The following is a 24,921-nucleotide window of genomic DNA, read 5'->3' as shown; positions in this document are numbered from 1 at the left end:
AATCTACAATTACAAGTAAAATAAAAAACCCCTTTCACCACAGGCTTTCTAAAAACGTGGAGACACATCATACTATGTTTGTTTTAGGATATTTTTTGCTCTGCTCATTTTATATGAAGCATTTAGTTTTAATTTGACAGCACACATATGAAGAGTTGCAATTCGGACAAGGTTGCCACCTTTACAATAAAAAAGCTCTCATGTCCCCACGTGAGATTGGGGGTAATTTAAGTCTGCCGGACAAGGAAGTCAAAAACCACACTGTTTACTGTACTAGAATTTGCTTATAAGATTCCTCATAATTGTCCTTATAGAAAGACTTTGGCATTTAAATTAAGGCATACATACCTGAAATTTAACTTAAGAAAGATAAGCTGCACATGGGCAAGGGCCTGTTTTTGACTTCTCACCAGGCTTTGTGAGTGGGTTCTGAGCTCTCATCTCTTGGGTTCTGCAGACCTGTTTGGAAGACCTCTGGCTTGCTATAGTATTTTCTCGTGTGTGCAGACTGCTTGCCATCTGTGTGAGGTGAGCACGTTGCTAGCTAGACACGTGCTACAAAGCTTGTCAGGCCGGCATGAAACATTTGTGTGCCAGTGGCGGTTTACAGTAACATCTGCACAGCAGCTGAGATGTACACACATCTTGTCTCTCTCTCCTACACACGCTCTCACAAACATACCCAGGTTGAACTTCCTAACCCCTGCTCCACTACCCTACTTTCATATTTAGCCCATGGTAAACCTACAAAGTGAAATATAACCAAACAGTGCAAAGGATGTCATCCTAACTTTACAAGCAGCTTGCTTCTCATTAGGATATCTGATGCTCAATGCCTGACTTTCACAGCCTCTGACACAACAGCATTGGGATCAATGACAATTATGCCTCTCTGCCTCCTCAATCTCTCTGATCCTTTGCTAATCTAGCTGTTATCTCAGTAACTAGGCTGTGGTGCTTACAATTTTGTTTACGATTGTGTGGAGTTACTCCCACACTCCCCTGGCCTCTGGTGTGCTGGATATATCTTCTCCTTTCTCTCTTCTCTCTATCACTCCTTCTTGTGTTAAAACTCAACACCCACACAGCCAAGACAGTGCCCATTGCTCTACTTGCTATCCAAAACACACCTACCACACTGCAAAAAAGTAAGAAAAAGCAAAGCCTTTGTTTCTACAGACTTTGCATTGACCTAAAGAACTATTGTTCTGCTGTTCTAAACCACTTAGGGTATGGTCCATTACATTCAAAATCAATGAATACATCTTTCCTTATCAAACTAAAATCTTTACATTAGTGAAATGGCTATGTTATGACATTGACATTTCTTATGTTAAGGAAACAGTTACATGAAAATAAATAATTCCCTGCACAGGTAAAAACTAAATCAAAGGACTCCATGTATGGAGTACATTTGTCCCTTGGTAATGTTTGCTTCATATGGGAATAGTTTGGAGCAAGGTATTCATTTTGCAACACAGTAACTCCTCTGTAAAGGCAATACCTCTTCATTCGTCATGCTTTTGTTACAATGTGACATGCAATCCCAGATGTGGCCGTTGTTCATGGCAGGTTTTTGTTCTGGGCGCAGTTATGAAGTGCAGTTATGGAGCCGTGGGTGATGAAAGAGATTACATAAACACGAAATGCATTTCAATTAGCTTCACATTTACTTCCTATGTGGTGTAGGCAAACTCAAAGAGTCAATGCTCTTTTAACCAATGGTCTTGACCGACATTTCATAAAATATGTAGCAGCCTGGCAACCATACTTTGAAGCAAGACGGAAATCCCAAGTGATTTTCCTGGAAAAAATTAAATCTAATAAACAGCAGCAAGACCAAAAGGCCCCAGCTGTTATGTTATGAGGGGCAAGGACACTTGACCTTGAAGCGCCGAAGTATTTCCTTCCAGTCCTTACTGCCCGTTTCCCTGGCAACCTGCCGACCAGGGAAGTGAGCAGCTACATAGTATTGAAGTTAAAGGGCTACTGTGCTTCATGTAATACCCAGAGAATTTTTTTTTGTTTTTTTCTCTCTGTAATACACCATCATGGCGTCACCACCACTCATTTGTTACTAGGTTTTCTGCAGGGAATTTCCTGATCAAGCTGCACTATTTCTTAGCAGTTATTTACCATTAAAACGGAGACCTGTTACGTAATAAATAACACAAGGTATTAATTTCTGTTAATAGACCAGAACTATTGCACAACTGTTTTCATGTGTTGTGAAACCATGGACAAAGAGAATGAAATATGCTTGTGTGACACCATGCAGATGACATGCTCAGAGAAGGGACGAATTAGAAGTATAGGGCATGTGACATTGGAGACAAGCTAGATGGAGTGCCTTTATTTATGCGTTTGGCATGCACAGTAAAATGGCACAGGCAAGAGGAGTGTAGCTTTCCCAAACATGAATGTTTGATAAGGGTCCAAAGTTACAAACAACTGCTTTCTCCTGCCTGGATTCACGTTACATAACCTGGGCAAATGGGATGGCCTGAATCTTTTATGTTACATCACAGTCAAAGAAGACCTGGAGGCTTTGTGAGGCCTTTAAACCAGTACCCTCCAAGTGAACAGCAAGACTGGGTGTGAATGGCAATTTCTTCAGCCAGCAATCCTACTGCCTGGTTTCTTTTCCAACTACCCTGGAGCTTGAAGGGAGTTTTCTGATTTCAGTTACATTTGGCCACCACTATGGTGCAATAAGAGTATCCGTTATCACCTACATTTTTGAAAATAATATTGAAGGTTATGCCTGTGTTGCTAAAAAGCTAAATATTATTTACCCATGAATTTGAAAGTGCCTGTTTTGACCCATGTACTCTCATAGGTATATACAGGTAGGTATGCGTGGAACAGTTAGTGACTGTCCATGACAGAGTTCAACCAAGTGTTGATACCACCTGAGCCACATGAGAGCACCACTGTGATGTTTCATATTTCAAAGTTACCTAACTTTTGGTTGGAACATTTTGATCAGAAACAACAGATCTTAACAGACAACATAAAGCAGGACATGCAACCAACCAAGGGCGCAAAGAAAAACAGATGCAAAATGGAAAAATACTGCTAACTATAAACCACCCCTAAAGCCCTTCTTAACCTGTGACAGTAAAGTGAAATGGTACCCATGACAACTCATGAAAAGGTACTTACAACCACTTATTTAGTACAGTGAAAGTGGGGGAAAAAAGCACCAAAAAATCTGCAATATCTTCATTAAAAATTAAAGACACCCGGGGGTTAGTAAGAAACTGCCTGCAAGCCTCCTTCATGCTGGTTCAGTTGAGATTTCCACTTGCAGACAGAGTATCTAGATGGAGCCGGAACCTATCCCAGCAAGCAATGGGCACAAGGCAAAGTTGCAGTCCGCTGCAGGCCTCCTCAACTACTCGAATTGACCTTACTTTGGCAGCCAATCAATGAATGGCTTAATGACCTGGTTTTCCAAATAGCATTGTCACAGTCAAATCTGAAAGTGTCTGTACACTGGGGATGATGCTATAATACTATGCTACCATTTGCTCAACACTTTTAAGTGAAGGTGTGGCTTTGAGGGGAATTTAATTCGGCCTTAGAAAAGACTCCTGACCATTATTGCACTCTACAAGATATAGCTGTATTGTATCAGTAAGGCTCCAGTAGGTTTGTGGCGTCATTATTTATTCATTTAGCTATTCATAAATAGCAGGGAGGCCTGTTGAGATAAGGCTCCTGTTTTTAGTCAGACTGTTGATCCTTCTGGTAGATCAACGGCCTTGCTTATAGTACACTGACTCTTCTATAAAGCAAGTAAAGTGGTCTGGTGCAGAAACCCTTGCATTAGGTTAAGAAGTACCTGATACACAATCACTTATCAAATCAGGTATTTGAACGCTTCTATTTAACAAAAACAAACAAAAAAAAACACTATAGGAAGTAATGGCAATGGAACCCACATTTGCTTTTAGTATACTTCTGCCTTAAAAGAAGATTTGACAATCATGTTAAAATGACATGCCTTGCCATTTGTAAAATTATCACCATGAGTAAATATGACATATTAATTGTGTATGTTTTTAAAAAGCAGCTGTTAGTTTCAATAATTACCACAAAGTGCCTAGTTTTCTTACATTTATTTCACGGGACGAATTTGCAGTGAAAAATGACCAAGATAACAAACCACTCTTGCTTCAAATGTGATTGTAATGAGGCCAACAGTTTTTGTTAAGTGTGGCTAATTGCATTTTGAAAAGCAATACAACAAATGAGTCAATGAAATGTCAATTGTGATAAACAGCCATTCTTAGCTTGTTTTGTGACCCACCTGATGTACAATCTGTAGTTCAGAATCACACTGTTATAGGTAAGTACCTGTTCAGCAATATCTGGAGAGGTAGTTGCCCTTAACTCCCATTCAGCCACTACATCACTGAAAGTAAAGCCAGCGTACGCTCAACAAAAGTTTGCACATTCTCCTTCGTTATCAATTAAAAACAATAATTCACACAAATATCCACAGGATACATGGATATGCATGGACTTAAATGAGGACCCTGCTAAACGTCACAATACTAGAAAAGATGCGAAGACTGGAGATCAGTAAAAGGCTCTGTGTCCCATCAAAAGAAGCTGGTGTAAAACTATATGCTAAATGATAATGTGTGGAACATAAGAACATGTGAAATATTATAGGAAAAGGCTCTGTGTCCCATCAAAAGAAGCTGGTGTAAAACTATATGCTGAATGATAATGTGTGGAACATAAGAACATGTGAAATATTATAGACAAGAAGAGGATACCTGGCATATCAATCTCATTTGTTTGCTAGACAATCTCATTACATGACAGTAACAGTGTTTACTGAAGTTTTATTAAGACTTTCTCTGCCTGTATGGACTTTATTTTTTTCCTCCACAATATGTAATGCAATGAAGACTATCCCACCTACGTAAGAGACATGAGAAAAGTTACAAATACGAGGAAGCCATTTCACTTACTGTACCTGCTGTAGCTCATTTAGCTGCTATTATCTAACTGACCCTCTTGAAAAAAGCAAGGATATCATCTCTGACAGCATGGCTGGGTAGCATATTAGCAACTCTTACAGCATTTTGAAAAATGTGCCTCTTGGTCTACATTTTAAATGCACTTCATCTTAATATCCACTTGTGTCTTCTAAAATTTTATTTCACTCACTGAAGGACTACGCTGGGTTGATTTTGTGAATGACTTTGAGGATTTTGAATCGGTGAATGTGGTCTCTTCCATTAAAGACAAAAGATTCAGTTCTTTTGGCATGTCAGGGTCCTTTAAGCCTAGGAACACTTTACTACTCTTCAAAGGAAGAACTTCAAATTAAAATATTTAGAAAATAAACCAGTGTCTTGTAAAATAACATTCTTTGACTTTAATTCTACACTTTTAACTATATATAGTATCTTATGATTTTCTTTGCCCTTTTATTGCTTCCCCTCAGTATCTAAAAGATGAAAACAATGACCCAACTTAAACACTGAAGTGTTTTCCATAGCAGTTTGTTTCCTGTATGTATCACTCTGCTCACTTCTGTTTTAAATATCACCTGCCCATATTCTTTAACATTTGAAGTCCTTTTCATTGCAGCCCCACAGTCTCTAGGTACTGTACATCATCATGTATCTTCTTTAAACTCAACGTTTCCCATCCTATAATAATAACTAATGTTTCTGATAAGTGTATGTAACACTGTGCAACTGTCCACATTGAAACAAACATTTGATTTCCATAGTGTGTTGTACATGCTAAAGTTGCCTGTTTCTACATAAACAGAAATACCTGGGTGTCTATCTGCTTTTGTTGTTGGAACCTGTCTACTTTTTGGACAATGTCAGCTGCCACAGCACCAGGGAGACAGAATACCATTGTTGACTTGGGGTCCTAGATGCTTATCTCACTAGCAGTGTAACTTAGAAAAAAGCTTGGAACAAGCACAGCTTTAATTTTATTTGCTGGCACTGATATGGATTGAAGTTGTAGTGACTGGTGTCTGAACTTCAATATTTGTAATGGTGGTTATCTATTGTACATAATGGTGCTCCTGTTGTGGAGCAAACGTCTTGGATGATGCAGTGTTAGATGGCTTTATAAGTATACACTGTTGTAGTGCTCTTCCTTTTACAACCTGGGACCAGTTCCTCACATTCAGCTTTGATGCTCTGATGATTTGGGGTGTAATTCTGCAGTCCAGAAATGTTGCATTTGCAAGCTCCTCCATCACATGTTCTCTCAGTTTCTCCAAGAATATTTTGGATTTTGTGGATTTAACAAATATAGTTGGGCTTGTTATATATAGTCTTCTAGGTTTCTCTGTGGTATACATGCTGAAAATTAGAGGCTTGATAACCATTTTTTAAATAACTAAATTTGAGCAAACACTTTTAAAGAGAAAACTGCATCCTGACAACCAAATTACTAGTTTGTTCCCAGAAACTGTCCACTTACAGACCATTATAAAACATAACAAAGAAAAACTAACAGGCGGTATTTCATGAAAGCTTAGGTTTATCACTTGAATGGCTTGAGCTCAGAATGGAATGTCCCTTCAATTACAGGACACAGTGAGAACTGTGATAATGTAAGTTCTTGAAAATTAGAAAGATAGAACTCCCTTACAATGTACAACATGTTACACATTAATTATACCAATCGCAATAAAAAATACAATGCTATCAGTATGTCTTGTAAATAGAAGGTACTGTCCTACTGTGTGGAACATAGTATTATTCTTTGCTAGAGGTCACAACTAAACTGCCTGTATTAATTAGTGTATGGATAAAATGACTAGATAAAAGGGGTATTGAGGTCTTTGAACAGCTGCAGAGATATCTTAGCTAGATAACACCAACATGAGTGGATAGCTGGACCACATATCAGGGTGCAAATTTCCAGAAGGAACATAGGTTGAGAGAGACAACCTACAAAGCATCTTAACCACTGGCTTCCACCATTATGAACTGGTATTGAGCAGTAAAGGGACTTACCCTAAATTCCAGGAAAAGACTGTTCTCAACTTGGTACCACTGTAAGTTATATATACGTTACACATTTGTAAGTTTCATTTAATACATCTGGTAAGTCAATGTTTGGTATTCTTATTTATTTGGAGGCATTATCTTATGGAACAATGATGCCTTTTTTACCCTTAATTTGGAGGATAGGCTCAACTCTAGAGAATTATTTACTATCTACTATTATGAAAACTTGCTTTCAGCCCACTTCTGAGTATGTATGTTATGAGTTAATTAGGTTAGTCAGTGTTAAGAATCTAGTAGAGAAGACTGGCTATACTGTAGGGTGTCTGGTTGTTGGAAAGTATTCATGCTGCTAATATTAGCTTATAAATAAAAGTTACTGTGTTTTTTTGTCTTATTCATGTTTGTAGCATTTCGCAAATACTTGTAAGTTATTGCCTACACATTTATCTACCACTTGCTTGATAATCACCAACCTTTTCTATAGTTTCTATACAACAGTTATATGGCATATAATTTTCTTATCATTGTTATGTAATTTATTATGTGGTTTCTGTTCATTTTTTACTATTATATTATTGTTATTTTTTAAACAACATTTCTAGCAAACTGCAGGCTCAAATATTGTTTCAGAGTTCTTTGTAAGCAGCACATTAGGGTATCTAATTAGCACTGCTCAATGTTCTGAAGCCTATTGGTGCTTTCAACATTGGTATCTACGCGGCACAGACATGAATACTTCCCCATTTTCTCACTTTCAGCTTCAATTAATAGCTCCAGAAGCAAGTTCTGCTGAAGCAATTAGCATGAATGGCATGCAACAATCAAAAACATAATTAACAGAAGCAAGAATCACTTAAACTATACATAGTGTATTAGGATACAAAATATTTTAAAAAAAACTAAAGGGCATCATAAATTATGTCAAATCAAATTGCATCATTGTGCCTTACAACTGTTAAAAGCAGCTCTTAATGTCAAACTTCTCATCCTATCTTTCTAGCAAAAGTAAGTCCCAGGAACAGAGTTTTTATGACACTGACGAGCTTTAAGCTGTGGAATTGAAGGAAATAGGCATTTCAAGGTAGGAGAAAGACAGAACTCTGCTGCTCAGTGGATTACAAAGTGGCCCCACATCTAACCTGCCACCCACCCACAGAAACACCCACACGCCCACACACATCTCATAAACTCCACTGCCTGAGAGTGACTCAGCCTCGTGTTGGAATTCTCCTCGCTCCTCCGTCCTTGTGGCCTCTCTGAACTGGAACCAAATGATTAGCCAGCAATCAGTCACACCGGCACAGCGCTGATGCAGCAGCCAAAATCTACACAGACTGCGGCAAGCCTACAATGTAAAAGACGGTCAAGTGACACAGCCATTTAAAGGTGCAGCTAACAGGACATTCATTCTCAAAACCACAAATTTCTCATCCCGACTATACTGTTCACCTCCACAGGTTATGACCCAATCAATACAGGTGCTGTACATATTTTCTTCTCGTTTCAAATGTGAAAATATTATTCTCCCTGAAACTTGGACAAGGGTGGGGGGGGGGGGATGATCAGCATTCTCTTTAACTTTAATTTAAAAATAAAATCTTTGTACACCCAGGCTTGCTGGGTTTTAGTTGTATTAACTGGTCAGTCAATCTTCTCAGGCAAACAACAATGATGAATTCAGAAAATGCTATGAGTGATGGTTACAATTTCAGTCAGATTAAAAGAGCTTTAGAACTTACTTTTGCTCTCTGAAAGCTGATTGTTTTGCTAGTGGAAAATTATTCTTAACTTAGGTTTTCTGGAATGCGGGAAAAGGCATTGTACTGTATGTATAATCACAAGGCAGTGATTGAAAAAAAACTGTGACCGTTCGAAGACAATTATAAGACATTTTGAACTAAAACCTAGGAGTTATAGATCACAGAACAGTTCTTATTTAGAAAGTTAATGTTTATGCAAATCATATACACTACAATGGCGATGAGTGTTGCATTAAGGCAGCTCAGTAAAATATACCATGACATCAGGTTTAAAATGTTAATGTTGCTGCCAAAAAGGACTGACTGCAGCACAGAAGTTAACAAATCATGACAAAGCACAATTATTAACATTCTGCTTGGTATTCATATAAACCATTTGTTTCAACATAACCAAAATCCAAACCCTCAACTACAACCTTACCCATAAATGATATTTGGGAAGAGATTCTATTCATGTAGTATTTTTCAAGAGATTTGCAAAAGACGAGCGAAAGAAAAGAAAACTGTCGGCTCTCAACTCTAAAGGCAAAATGTTAAAAAAAGGATTAAAACAATCCGCTTAATCAATCTGGCTTGCTGTACCATGCACTGGAGGTGGCAGTGAAGCAGAGGGTGACTGGCAGTGGAAAAGAGAAAATCGACAATAAGAAACAGGCAAGAGACGAAGATTTAGAAAAAAAGAGCCAGAGTGTAGGCGTCTCAAATAATCTGTAATCTTTAAGCCAATTTGTAGGCAGACAGTCTAACACTTTGGATGTTGGCAGTTTGGCTGGGTTAGTGCTCCTAGCTCCCAGTGAAGATTCTCTACTGCAATGTTCGAGTGCTCACCACGTGTCACTAAAGAAGCCTTCCGACTTTGACCCGTGGATGTGGGTTTGTACTGGGGGATGAATACTGCCATCAGAATCCTAGAGAACAACAACATATCAAACAAATTCCTTTAGAGCTGGTAATGTTGAGCCCAACTTGAGGAAAATGAGAATGGGGGCAAGGGTGGGGAAACAAAGAAATTGGGAATAGGGAATGGGAATGAAAAGGAAATTGGGAATCGAAGGAGAAGTAGAAGAGAAGTGTGTACTGTGGCTAGTGCCAAACTAGAATGAATTAAAATAAGGTGTGTGAGTATTCTTAAATATTAATTTAAGAATTAAAAATGTTAATATCAGCAATGCCCCCATTTAGGCTGAATGGGTTTTTATAGAAAATATGAAGTTTGAGGCATGTCTGTCATACACTTGGTACTCACACTCAACTGTCTAGTTTCGAGTTGTTCTAAAAGATAAAAGAGACCAAGGCCCCAGTAAATCAGTTTTCAAGTTCAATTCGTCTTCAATTTCCCTACCAAGGAGCATAATGTGTGGTAAAACAGTTGACAGTTCTAAATTCTAAACTTGAGAGTTGCCAAGGTTCGCTCATACCACCACTGATTCACTGGTAGAAATGAACTGCTACAGGACAGAGTTAAAATAAAGAAAGTCAGAAAATGAGAGAGACAGAAAATGTACATCAGCCTCCGGAGAGAAGCAGACTAAGTGAGTCTGCTTCAGAGCAGCAACAATGAAAAATTATATAACGGATAGAGCTGCTGCATGATAATTAGTTAGGAGAGCCATGGGTGTAGGGTATTAAAGAATTGTGAAGACGGGGACAATGGAAAATGTGCAGCATTTCAATTATTCTCCTGTGGGTAAAAGACGTTTTCTGAAAAGATGAATATTAAATAGCAGAGCTGAAAAAGACTTAAATAAATAAAATAAAAACATGAACTTTAGAAACCCATGAGGTATATTTTAAAGGCAACTATGTATATTATTTACAAAGCTTTTAACTCAAATACAGTGCTGTGAAGAGGTAAAAGGCATTTTTCATTGTCCTCTTCTTCTCCCTTAACGTTCTTCCTTCTTTGTGAAGAAACATAATTTTACAGTAATAATCTCAAAAAGCCGTTTTATTTTAAGCTAACATTGATAACTCTGGAATTTGTGGCACAACATTTTAGATTAACTGATGTGCTGGTAAGAAGAAAAGTATGTTAATGAGGAGGAACACCTGACAATCAGTCAATTAGATCACACCTCATATTGACAGCTCCTGTTTAGTTTACTTTGAGTTATTATGATCAAGCTTTTTAAGACAATGATGGATTTGAATTAAAAGCTGTTAAATGACAAGCTTGATTTGCCCTCACCAAAACACAACTGTATTAATAACATTCTTATAATAGAACAGACTAGTGGGTGCACTGAGGAAACTTCTGATGCTCGTAACACATAAATCACAACTCCTGATTTTATCTATGTTGTTCAAGATTTTTGAACATACCATGTGTAATTTCTGTAAAAACGACAAAAATATCTCCTATTGCATACTATTGTATATCATGAATGCTAGTGGTTCTTCCGAAGGAATGGTGTAGCTGTTAGCCAAGGGATAATTGTAATGTTAAAAAAAGGATATTCAGGGTACTGTTTTGCATTCTTTCCTGAAAGTTAAGAATTGTAACTTTCAGAACAACCTATTGCTATTGTATTTTATCCAGTAAAAAGGACGAATGTGTGTTTATTAGAGAAATGCAGTTCTCAGCTACCAAGAAGGTTCCTGCAATGTCATTATCGATACAGCTACGTTTAGTGAAAAAGGGGAATTGGGAGGAGGGGTCCCTTCATATGACTACAGCACTACCTACACTGTCACTGCCAAAGCAGTGTAAACAAGACTAAAGGTTAGTGATTAAAAGTGTTTGTAGAAGCAGATATACCAAAGTGTTGCCCTGGCAACGGCGAAGATGACTCATGAAGCATGCAGGATTTTGAAATAAATTTCACACCTCAGTGAGCCAGGCTGCAGAGTTAACTGTGTGAGGGTCGGCTGTCTTGGAGGGTAATGCACATAAAATGCCAACGTGATTTGGAAAGGCACTTATTGGTGTTTCTGTGATGACCCCCACATTTGGTTTGCTCATTAAATGAATATATAATATATACTCCACAGAGCTCAGAAACGGACATATTCCACAGCATATTGTTGTGTCTATGATTGTAACACTTCTTTGTTCCAGTGAAATTTTACAGTATGATGAGCATTATTTTTTGTCAGTCATAGTCTGGGCATCCTGGCTATATTATTTAATGTTATATTTTTACCCATATTCAAATATGTAGAGAAACAAAATTGAGAAAAGTAAGGTATACCACATCATTCCTCGAAGTCATTAAATTACCCAATCAATTACAAGGACACAGTACTGACACACAGCACTCACACACACATACATACACTGCTGGCTCACAGCACTCACACAAACACATACACAGTATAGGCATACCGGACTCATTCATTCACACACACACAGTATAGGCATACAGCACAGACACACAGTATTGGCATACGACACTCATTCATTCACACAAACACACACACACAGTACTGGCATACAGCACTCACACACTCACACATACACATAACTGGCACACAGCACTCACACACACAGTACTGGCACACAGCACTCACACACTCACACATACACAGTACAGACATACTGTACAGCACTCATTCTCACTCACACATACACAGTACTGGCACACAACACTCATTCACACACACACAAATACATAGTACTGGCACACAGCACTCACACACACAGTACTGACACACAGCACTCACACACACATACATACACTGCTGGCTTACAGCACTCACACAAACACACACACAGTATAGGCATACTGGACTCATTCATTCACACACACACAATACTGGCATACAGCACTCACACACACTAACACATACACAGTACTGGCACACAGCACTCACACACACACACAGTACTGGCACACAGCACTCACACACACACACACACACAGTACTGGCACACAGCACTCACACACACTCACACATACACAGTAGTGGCACACACAGCACTCACACACACATACATACACCACTGGCTTACAGCATTTACACAAACACACACACAGTATAGCCATACAGCACTCACACAAACACATACACAGTATAGGCATACTGGACTCATTCATTCACACACACACAGTATAGGCATACAGCACAGACACACAGTATTGGCATACGACACACACACACACACACAGTACTGGCACACGGCATTCATTCACACACACACACACACAGGCAGTACTGGCATACAGCACTCTTTCTCTCTGACACACACACACACAGTACTGGCATCCGGCACTCATTCACACACACAACAATGGCTATACAGCACTCATTTCACTTCTGGCCACGTGCCAATGGTGCTTGTCTCACAGCAAGGAGAGCTGTGTCAGCCCTACACTTGTCATTCAAGCTCTGCTTATTTAAATGCGGGCATAAAGTGAAGTGTACAGTATGTACTGCATGGCAAGTAGAAATTCCTATTTGTGGTGCAAGACTCCCTTTCTTATACTAATATTTAAAATATGATGTTCTTAAATCTGTATTTCATCATAAAAGAGATTTTTGGAATGAACCACATGAAGATAATAATACATTCTAGCCACCCCCAAAAGCCTTTTGTCTCTACTCAAGAGCGTGTCTCCTAGAATCACATTTCTACCACATTCCACCAATTATAAATTATAATAATAATACATTATATGTAAAATGTATAATATGCCAAAATCTAGTAAAAAGGGGATGTGTTTCTGTTGTGTTGGGAGTTGGTGAAAAAAGATGTATAGCCTTATAATGTATAATGATAAGCAAGTCAAGTTTACAGTGCATCAGTATGTGCACATACTGTATATATGATATAGATAGTTCATTTTAAATATACTGTATATTACAAATTCACCTTCACCAACCTGGTATTGGGTAGAAGCCTGGTTTCACATGCCTATGGTGCTTGGTGGCTTTTGAAGCTTCTACATTTGCGTCATGCAGAATATTTTCAAAAGATCTCCTGTGTTTTTTATACTTTTTTGTGATTTTTTTTTGCTTTTATGATGAAAAATTCACAAAGTGGGCTCATGATGAAAGTGCAGCTCTTGCTCTGTCTCTCTCCCAGTCGCTCTCTCTCTATCTCTCTCGCCTTCGCCTGGATGGTCTGCTCATTAGCTCGCTGTCAGTCTTTTTCCCAGAAAGTAGTTGAGGGCAGATCTGAAATCCTAAATCTCACCGTGGCATAGCCAAGAAGCTTTAAAGGCACAGTGACTTTTTTGGAGGCTGTTCTGTAAAGAAGGAATTTTAAGTTCCAGTTCAAGGAGGCTGCAGCTTTTTAAATGAATATGCTGAGTGTTCTGTCCCTCAGAGAATTCAGGATGAGCTAGTCTGGAAAAAAAACCCCATTTGAAAACATATGACATCCATCCATTCATCTTTTAATCGCTTTATCCAATACAGGATATTCATTATGTCAATGGTAGAGCACATAAAGGGCATAGATGCACACACTCATACCAAGGCCAATTTTCCTAGAAGCCATTTAACCCACCAGAATGCCTTTGGACATTGAAATTGGCGCATGTGGAGTAAACCCAGGCAAACATGGAAAGAACATACAAACTCCAGGCAGATAGCATCCTACGAATTGAACCCAGGACCACAGTGCCGAGAGGAGGCAATGCTAACCACTGTGTCACTATGGTGGCCACAATATATGACAATTAAGAGAAAATAAGTAATGTAGCTCTTACTAGATATTCTGTCTTGAAAAATAAGTGAAATCACAGGGAGCTCAGTAAACAAGGGCTGTGTGTGTAGAGAATAAGGAACAACTTTGTTACCAGAAAGAATTTAAATATAACATTTAGGGCCACTCTGAAAAGAAACATTAAGAAAAGATCCAAAGATAAAATTACTTTAGGTATTTCAAATACCATTTTCTTTTTCTGGTGAAACACACCGCTCCTGAAAACGAGGCCAGTTCAATATTATAGTTAACACTGGAACATTGCGGCTGATTTTCTCTATTGCAAGAAGACGGTAGGTTCAGACAAAATGGCGGTTTCTGTCATACATTCCTCAGGAAACAATGAGCAATGACTTGTCATCCTCACTCACCTAACAAAATTGGTCAGGTCACTTTTAATAGCCAGGCCTCTAGTTGGTTCAGTGTATACAGGCACTGCAGACTCAAATCAAGGAGAGAAGGTTAGCGAGAATATGCTAATGATTAATTGTGGTGAGTTTTTTTTTACAGTTTTTGGATGAGGTTTTTTGTAAAAGTGCCTTAGGTTTTGGTTGGTTTAGTTTTAGCAGGCAGTAAGCATCTGAAGTACGAGTATATGGATAGAGAGGGTTTATTGAAGTTTAGCTAGAGCTCAGGAGAGCTAGGGTCTTGTTTTATGGATTTTTTGGATTTTGTCTCGCACTGTAAATAAAAGAGGTCTATTTTTACCATTTGGCTGCATTTGCATATCTGTTTCTCAAGATTTGCCTATTAAAAGATCAATGATGATCAAAAAACATCTTGTCTGAACCTATTGTCCTCTTAAACTATTTTCAGCAGTTAACATCACCACTGGTTAAATATTTACAGAATTTCCTCCGTAAAAAGAGAAAATCATGAACACAAACAAACTAATGTTGACTGCCTCTCATTACCCCTATGCACATATGCACAAAGACACAAAGTTAGTGACTAATATGAATCACTCACTATTGTCAGTTTCATGATGGCAGTCTATGTAAAACAAAGCCCAAGCTTGATCTTCTCACTTCAAAGGCGTTCTTTTCTTTTCCAACAATGAAGAATTGGTAAATAAGCCCTATACACACACCCACACACCCTGCCTCCTCTGTACCTCCTAGGAACCAAGACAGACGGAGAGGCCAGAATGCATGAAAGATCTGTATTTGGCTCAGAAAACCCTATCTCAACTCCTACTGCTAACAGGCTGAACAAGCTCATCAGGAGAGCAAGCTCTGTCACTGGGTCTGGCCTGGACCCCCTGGAGGTAATGGCTGAGAAGAGAATGGTGTCCAAACTAGAGGCCATCATGGACAATGTCTCCCATCCCCTCTATGACAGGCTTGTGGAAATGAAGAGCAGGTTCAGCAATAGGCTGATCCATCCACAGTGCGACAGGGAGCACTACAGGAGGTCATTCTTGCCTTCTGCCATAAGACTGTACAACGCAGGGCAACACTGACATTGACCTGTTTTGGACTAAACAGTAAACTCACTGCTACATCTGGCTTTCCCATTTACAACCATTTTTGTGCAATATATGCCAGGGACTTGTGCAATACATTCATATTTATATTTATATTGTGCAATACAACTTTTTGTCTACTGTTATGGTTTGTTCTTTGTATATTCTGGACTGTGATTAACTCTTCTTAGTGCACTTCTCACTGACTGTACTGCTTGTATTGTATGTATTGTATTATTGTATCATTTCGTTACACTGTGCTGTGTTGACTGTGTTAAGCTGCTGTTGCACTGCAATTTCCCTCATGGGATCAATAAAGTATCTGTCTATCTACTGGCATTTGGAAGTTGGTGGATGTCACCACTAACAAAAAACTGTGAAACAAGGTATAATGGTTAATTTATCCCACTTCACCCCTTTCCATACGAAATGTTTTTACAAACGCAAGTTTAAGTTATAGACTCTACTACCCGACAAAAAACAGATATTAATGAAAAGACTTAGCTCCCAGACACATCTGCAAGCGAGTGTGTATTTAGTTCTCTCAGGTAAGTCTAAGAGTTTAGAATCACCTCAATTTAATTATTGACTGCACATCAAATGTTTCAAATGTGCGAGAGTACAGAAGTGAATTAAAATAAAACAAAACCACATACAGTAGCTTTGCAATTTGTCCATCCTAAAATACAGGGTCTGTACTGAGCAACACATCCAACAGGGCTGTCTGAAGGACTTTATTGGAATGGTGATATGTGCAGAAAACCATCACTAGAAAATGTCTGTCTGACACAACTTTCACAGCTGGACATGATGCACCAATTCTAGCCTAAAAAAATATACTGGGAAATAAAAAGGCCTCAACAGCAGGCAATCTGTGGTCAAAGCCTTCATTAATGCAAAAACAAAAATAATCTCAGCGCCTAGAGCATCTCAAATGGGGGAACTAACAGAACATAAGGTCCAGCTGGAGAGTATCTAAGCACAGAAAGAAATTATTTTTTAAAATCTTAGCTACAGCAATTCTTTGACACTGTTTCACTAGCCGAAATGCCCTCCTGAAGAACACAGGCTTAAAAGGCAACTTTGAATGAAGTTCATGATGACCTGGGCTATGAATAAATTCATTCTTGTTTTGCTTGTACTGCAGCTACAATCGGAAGTCTTTGATTCTGTGGTGTGAGGGAGGGAGGGAGTGAAAGAGAGAGGGGTGCAGCATGTTCATCATCACTGCAGCAGCACAAAACTGGGAAGCTGAAAAGGTGGTGTAAGACTTGGATTAAGGAGACAGAATAAAATTTAAAAAGAGAAAGGTTGCCCATCTGTTTCACATCATTAGCTAACTAATGCACCACATTCTGGGTGATACATAGCAAATTTTCTAGAAAGAAGGAAATGTTTAATAATCACTTACATCCAGTATTAGAAGGGCTGTACTGGTCACCAATGTTATATCATTCAGTAGGGTAGAGGATATTTTAAAAATAATTAACACATGCATTCTAGCGCTGGACTGAATGATATAACAATAGCTGAAATGCAGCCTTAGATAACACACTGAATGCAATGGGATTGGATTGCACTATACTGAGTATAGCGACGGTCAAAGGTTAAAATGACTGTGACACACCTCAATATGTGAGAATTAAATTTGGTTATTGGACAAATTATTACTTTAAAAAGAGTTAAGAACAGCATGAACAATAATTCTTGTCTTTTGTCAATCTAAAGGATATGTATGTTTGGAAAGCTCATCTCTTAGATACATTAGATATTCTATAGACAGCTTCATTATTCTGTACTTTATATGGTATGTTCTAATTAATACACAGCCTTAGGGAGTGGATGCATATCACAAGGCAACTAAACATAATGACATTAAACAATCAAAGAATGTATATTTAGGACATAGCTTAAAAACCTTCCAAAAACTAAGAATATATTCACTTAATTCCCTTCTCCTTTATGCTACAGCTGTGTCAAGAGTTTGGAAACAAAGATTAAACCTAGGATCTGACCTTTTTCCAATTCTATCATGACCACTTTTTGTTATATACACGTACAATGTAATATATTCAAAGAATACCACTTGTGATCTTCTAAAAACATGAAGGAAAAAAGCACTTTAATTGTATATTGGTTAACGATTATAGATTCACAGCATAAGAAAAAACACATTATGATGCAAGATAGGGATTTCATTCTTACTTTGAAGGGGCTTGCCCAGCAGAACAATGAAAGAGAGTTTGAGGAGACTGAAAAGAAAGGAGACTGTAGCAACAAATATCGCAGTGCAGCTTCACAAGGCATTCTGGAGTAACCTGCTTAGAATATTAAGAGAGATCTCCTTGACTGAGTTCACGTTGTCAGAGGTTCAAAACCCAGAGCAATTCTACAGTATATTATATTATCTATATCCATGCAACATATTTACTGATCACTCTCTAAATCTAGTCTCCTAGACTAGACGCAAATGTTTCAAGCAGAATTGTGGTTAAATCAAAGGAGGTTTACCTTATCGTACTAAATTTCAGATTTCAGGTCTCATACAAAAATTATAATGATATGATAGCCTTCCTACAGTGTTGTGGCATTAATTAGTTCAGGAAAGTACTTAAATCAGTATACATATTTCCAAAGGAAAATAGTTAGATTTTCTCTCACAGCTTTATTTTTTAAACAAACCCTTTATGTTGTATTGGCTTACTTACCAGACCACACTGTGAAAGCCAACACAATTATTTTAATGTACTTTAAAAAGTACATTAATAAGGCTTTTAAAGTGTCTAGAAACTAAATAAGTTGGAGTCAACTGCCACTGGATAGTTTTATGCTTTTTCTCAACTCAGACCTTCAAGCTTGTCCAACAACAAACTGAAATACGTGATCAAACCTCTAAACCTAGAGTCCCAAACCTCTCACCTGGGTTTTCAAAGTGCCAGAAGAGAATTAGTTCAGCATCACTGGGGTTGGGTGGGCTCGAGGGTGCTTTGCCATGCAATCATGACAAGTAAGACTGCGGGCATGTCAGCAGAAACCCTGCTGCTCTAAATGGTGCTAACTCTCCTATGAAGAATTGCACCTGGAGCATATCAAATGAGTACTGAATCCCATCCACCCATCTACTTTCTAACCAACTTCGTGCAACACAGCGTCGTGAGGGAGCCAGAGCCTATGTGTGAAAGCAGGCAGGATTCACCCTGGCCAGGACCCCAGTCCATCGCTGGGTAGACACATGCACACGCACACTCCAAGACCAATTTTCCTAAAGGCCAATTTACTGTACCTACAGTACCAGTAAGTCTGAACTGTGGGAGGAAACCCATGCAAATGCAGAGAGAACACACAAACGCCACTCAGAAGGCAAGGCAGTACTGCTCACTGTCACGATCGCTAACCCCTCCTCTTAAGGGCGCTCCAGTCCTTCCTTGCTCCTGCCCATTGTCTGCACCTGTTCCCTATTCCCGCTCCCCCTTAAATGCCAGACGCGGACCTCACTCCTGGTTCCTCATTGATTTCCACATCATGAGAGCCCGGGGTCCTGCTGCGTCTGGCTCCGTATGCTTTTAACTTTCTGTTCCTAGTTCCTAGTTCCTGGTTGCCCTCGCCGGTTCCGACCCAGTTTGTGTCCCCTCCACCCCACCGGATGGATCGCCTGGCTATGGACTTCAGCCCTTGCTTCAGATTTCCCGTTTGGATTTCCTACATGGATTGTTCGCCTGGATTCACTCCCCCTGGACACCAGCACTGCATAGAGACGCCCCCCTGTCTCCAGACCCTCTCCTGCATGCCTTTTTCCCTAGTGTATCTTCACTATTCTGGATCGTGTCGTCCGCATAGGGCCCGGAAGGAACTGCTACGTAACACTCACCACTGCACCACCATGGCAGCCAATTTGATTTTTTAAAATAAAAATATGACGATGGATATGGTGATGGACTTTCCTGTATCCTCAATTGTAGTTTATCACTGGGCCACAATCACTCTTGTGTTCTCACTTGCCAAAAGGGTCCAAGTCTGCCTGACAGAAAAGGTCAAAGGGAGCACTGAAGTTGACTTCTAGATAGAAACATCTGAAAGTATGGCTAAATGGGACTTTATAGCCTCCCTTCAGCTCTGGGGAACACACAAGATGCAGCATGAATTAAAACGTTTCCAGGGCAGACATCTAAGAATATAAACATTTACATCATTAAATCAACTTTAGTTTTATTTCTTTTTTTTTGTGATGGCGAGGGAGTGACTGAGGCATTATTATGGCTTGTTCAGAATACTCTGAGGCATCCTGTCAATAGTGCCAAAATGAGCAATTCACAAGCAAGTCTTTTTCTATGCCATTGTTCAAAATGCAAATTCAGAAAAAAAATCTTCTTTTGAAAGATGACAATGCTTAGTTCAATTTATATGTCATAGATGTCTGTCTTCCTCAACAGAGATTGCATAAACTCTCAGCCATACATGGTCAAAGGAAAAGCTGAAATGAAAGACTGTTTTCTATCATTGTATGTCTCTATGACAGACTTTCATGTTTATTTGGTGATTTTGCCATAGCAGATGAGCAGTAATCCACTTGTTTTCACAGTACACCTGAGGGAGCATAGGAGCAGAAGGACAACGTTTGGAGCGGGGATTCACAAAACAAAACAAACAACTCCTATATCCTTTGTGACTTTACATCTTTCCTTTAAGTGAACTTGAACAAACAGTGAATCATCCCTTGTGCCCAAATATATAAATGTCAATCCACAATTAAAGCAGACTTGTGTTCTCCGAGTACAGATCTGCTCAGAGCAGGTGGACTATATGACACTTAGTACAGTTCCTGACATTCACAAATTATACACAGAATTCCAGACACAGGAATGCTGGCAAGAATGGCAATCCACATCGACACTGTGTTTATATCTCTCAATCTTTGAACATAATGGTTCTGTCATGTTAGAGCACAACGAGGGGACTTTACCTAAGTTTTGTTCAGATTTTATCTGTCTTTGTTCCTCTACAATATGACAAGCATTGTGAGCTCACCAAAACACAGTATTAGACCAAGTAATTATTGAAAAATCAATGGAGGGATGGATGTTCCTTATAAATTATTTTTTTAAGTGCTCTGCTTCTACTTATATTTTTCTAAATTAATTCATGAAACAATTTTGAGAAAATATAGGGCTGTTCCTCCTTTCCAAGATGTTCTTAATCATAGCGTATATAGAAAATAAGTGTACTGTATGACTTGGAGACCAAACTGAGGCCTCAACCCAAAGTCAGAGCAAAGGAGCAGATACTTAGGGATATTCATATTTTCAAGAGGATAGCTACTTGTGTCCCCCATGAGGTTTTTACCTGGTGCTTGTCAACTCTGTCATAAATACCCAAACGATCTTTCAGTAGGACCAGTCAGACAAAGTGGAAAATATCGGACCTTCTCTTGGGAGACACCCTGTCAGGAGAGCACGCCAATGGGATTGATTTAACTCCCTGTCAAAAAGTGCAAGTGAAGAGGCGTGTGGAGGTGTATCGGAAAATAGCTCTGAGTCAGGCAGAGTAAATATACCCATCAAAACTGGAAGTATGATGTTTTAATCTTCTTTGACCTAGCTCTTGTCTTTACACTTATTTTACCTCAATGGACCATTACTAAAATATGATCATTTGTACTGTATGTAGAGAGGCTACTGAAGGCTCAATATAAGCAATAGCAGTGTTGCAGTGGTAAACCACTATACTGTAAACGCATAAACCACTTGACCGAAACATGCACAACACATACCAGAAAGGATAAGGCTATCAATTCATTAATTTTATAAAAGGGGTTACTACGGCTGCTTATATTTACACTCAAGGCTGCAATTCCCGCATACATAACTTTTTTATATGATCTTTTTGGTTGAATTAGTGTTCAGTAAATCTTGAAAATAATTCACAGATAAAAAGTATAGTTTAATAAACTATGCATTACCTTCCAAGATTTTAATATATATATAAGTTTACTCAAAAAAGTGTGTCAATACTTTAAAAATGGTAAATTTAATACACAGGGCTTATGAGCTAAAAACCATTGTTTTGCATCATGGATTTAAAAGACATTTTGATATAAAGAGCTAAACGTATGTGAATGTTCACCTCGTATACTGTCATTATGAAATGGATTAATGCAGAGCCTAGAATCCATAAGCTAAGACGTGCACGCTGATTTGTTTATTGATATACATACAAGAGGTCTTGCATTTCAGAATGTCATTTCTTCCCAAAGATTTTATTTATTTTGTGCATCAATTTATTGATCTTGTGATTGATGTTCACTTCAGTGGCAATAAACCTTCACCTATGGAAATGGGGTTAAACATACTTTTCCATTACAGAACTCACTTTGTCCCCGATGAACATATTCAAGTAGAACATGTGACCTATTACTGAACTCTGACCAGGCTGACCCTGTTAGACACAGGAAAAATTAGACACTGCATACAATCGATATACAGTAGCAAGGCCATGAAATCTAAACAGAGCTGTTTTGAAAGAAACTCTGGAAAGGTGAGGTGAAGAAATCCTCAAACGCTTCTTCTGCACACCTTTGAAACACTGAATCCAATTTTGCTTTCCCATAGGGTGGTATCCTATATTCTGCCTAGATCTACTTCCATACACCATTCATGGAATAACCAGAAGTTATATATATCTATTTAGCGTTACAATAAGCTGTGACACACCAAATAACTCAAAACGGCACATGTACTGTATGAAAGCCTTGCTTACCTCTTTTAAGACCTGATGAACCAAGCTGGCAGTGTGAGGAGACACCTTCCATGGGTCCTTCTCTTCCACCATCATGGCGTCCAGTGTACCTTTCTCTAAAACCACATCAAAGGCACCTTCAGGAAATGCCAGATTGCGGGCGTCCATTTGTAACCACTCCATCCCTGGGCAGTCAGCATGTCTCGCTGCCATGGTCTCAATGCAGACGGCTGAGTAGTCGATGTTGGTGATGGAGCCGTAACCACAGCTGAACATATCAAAGCTCACTGAGCTATTTCCACAGCCTGCATACAGAAAAGACAATATTGACTAAACAGAAGATTGTACAGGTTTGGCGATCCCTGACTACTGCTAGAACGTCAACTGAGAGAGGTCCTGTTGGCCTAGGGTGTGATCAAAGCTGTTGTAATTCCTCTTCACTGGACTGCTTCATAACATTTGCTCATCATTGGATCTTGAATGCCAAAATAAAACAGATGGTTTGCATCAAGAATTTCTAGACTGCAGAAAAAAACTCACTGAGGAAAAAAAACAACACAACCTTATAACCTTATCATGTTGTTTTTTGACCACATAAAAATAGCAGTGGCATCTAGGAAATGCTTTTCCTTGTTTTTGCATGGAAACCCTTTGGATTCCAAGCAGGCTGCCCCCTCTGTAGCAAGTGGCGGTGTGTTCATCCACTAGTACTTTTTACAGCTTCATTTCCTAGCTTCCCGAGACACACAAACAGGCAGGCCCTGGCAAATTAGTCTGCTTTGCCTGTTGTTGTTAACTCCCAGCCTGTGATTAATGAGTTTGCTTGGTGAGAGGTGGCAAACAGTTAGATTATATATTTTTGCAAGTAGTAATTATTTGTCTAATATAATGTCCCTATTGATGCTTAAAGAATTACATACTGTAAATGCACTTTCATGAATCAATAAATCCATAAAAGCAATTCTCTGATCATAACATCATAATCTGGGTCTGTGAAGTTGTTGTTGTCAAATGAGCAAACTCTTCAATCACAAGTAATATAACATACTGTATACCCCAATATTGTTCAAATGTACTTAGGAAACAGAAAACCCAAGCCACAAGAGTGCTACTTATAAAGACCCTGTAAATCTAAATACCAGAAATGACTCAACTAATGTAAGGGGTCAGTAAGTTTGCATCATGAGTTTAACTTCACTTTGCATCTTGTGTTATGGGTTACAGTGATTCATACTGGAAATCTAAGTGTGTATTATTGTTTCTACACAGCTTCACCTCATGAAGCATCATAATAATGAAGCACTGTATGCTCAATGCCTGTACAGTCATTCAGTGGGTTATGGTGGATCGGTTATTATGTCAATCCCAGATACTACAGTGCAACATTACATAGTACTGAGCATCCAATAAAGCAACAACTTAAGTAAGCCAGTACAGGCAATAGGGATTCAAGACAATGATTATACATAGACAGGAAATGGAGGGTACAAATAAGGGGTAAATGTTAAAATTTAGGTGATTTAATTAGTGGAGAATCACAATGATTTGTATTAAATAAGAGATGTAGAATGTATAAGTATCACTTCTCTTCCTGATTCATGACAAAGATCTAGATTCTGAAATAGCTAGTAGTCTAGTGTCATTCACAGATGATATAGTAACTAGGAGGATTAGCAATATTTGTACAAGCTGTAAAAGAAATTCAGACTTAGACCACATTAGGGACTAGGCAAACAGTTGGCAGTTGACATTTAATGTAGACAACTGCAGTGTTGCATTAAGATAGCGGAAACATAAACTATCAATATAAGATGAAAAACGTGAGCTTGAAGAAATTATTAATGAAAAACAGTTGCAGTTTGTGATGACACATCATGTACATCTTCTACACTATGTGACAGAGTGTTGGGACGTATAATTAAGATTGTACAGCAGACTAGTTAAGAACTCGTTTGGAATATTGTGTGCAATTTTGGTCATAACTGCTGTTCTGGACTATTAGAGAGAATACACTCGAAGACTCAAAGGAATGTGCTATACAAACAAGATAAAAGAATTGTATCCTTTATGTCTTGAAGAGAAAAGATTATAGCGATGACCTGAGTCAAGCATTCCATATCCTAAAAGGCTTGACCTCGACTTGGCAAAGTCACCCTTTAGGATGTCTTTATAATAAAAACTCTCCCATTTGATTGTAAATGTTGGTATGCTCTTTTGTTCCCATGTTCAGTGTTGATGGTGCTCGGGCTAAGAATCATAATGTAATACCAATATCTGGAATATGTCAAGGTGAGCTGATACCGAAACACC

General features: G+C 38.7%; 1 protein-coding gene across 2 annotated transcripts in view; it reads right to left on the bottom strand.

Moving 5' to 3' along the window:
• The window catches only part of ece2a (endothelin converting enzyme 2a), a 114,027-nt gene that overhangs the window by 40,472 nt on the left and 48,634 nt on the right, over positions 1-24,921 (bottom strand). For both annotated transcript variants that reach the window (XM_015361263.2, XM_006637760.3), the window contains exon 2: positions 22,633-22,916. In XM_015361263.2, coding sequence (XP_015216749.2) covers positions 22,633-22,916 — 284 coding nt within the window. The remainder of the gene's footprint in view (positions 1-22,632; positions 22,917-24,921) is intronic.

Source organism: Lepisosteus oculatus, chromosome 13 (genome assembly GCF_040954835.1).
Source record: "Lepisosteus oculatus isolate fLepOcu1 chromosome 13, fLepOcu1.hap2, whole genome shotgun sequence".
NCBI lineage: Eukaryota > Metazoa > Chordata > Actinopteri > Semionotiformes > Lepisosteidae > Lepisosteus > Lepisosteus oculatus.
The sequence above is the reverse complement of the archived record's forward strand: the minus strand, read 5'-3'. Positions and strand labels throughout refer to the sequence as shown.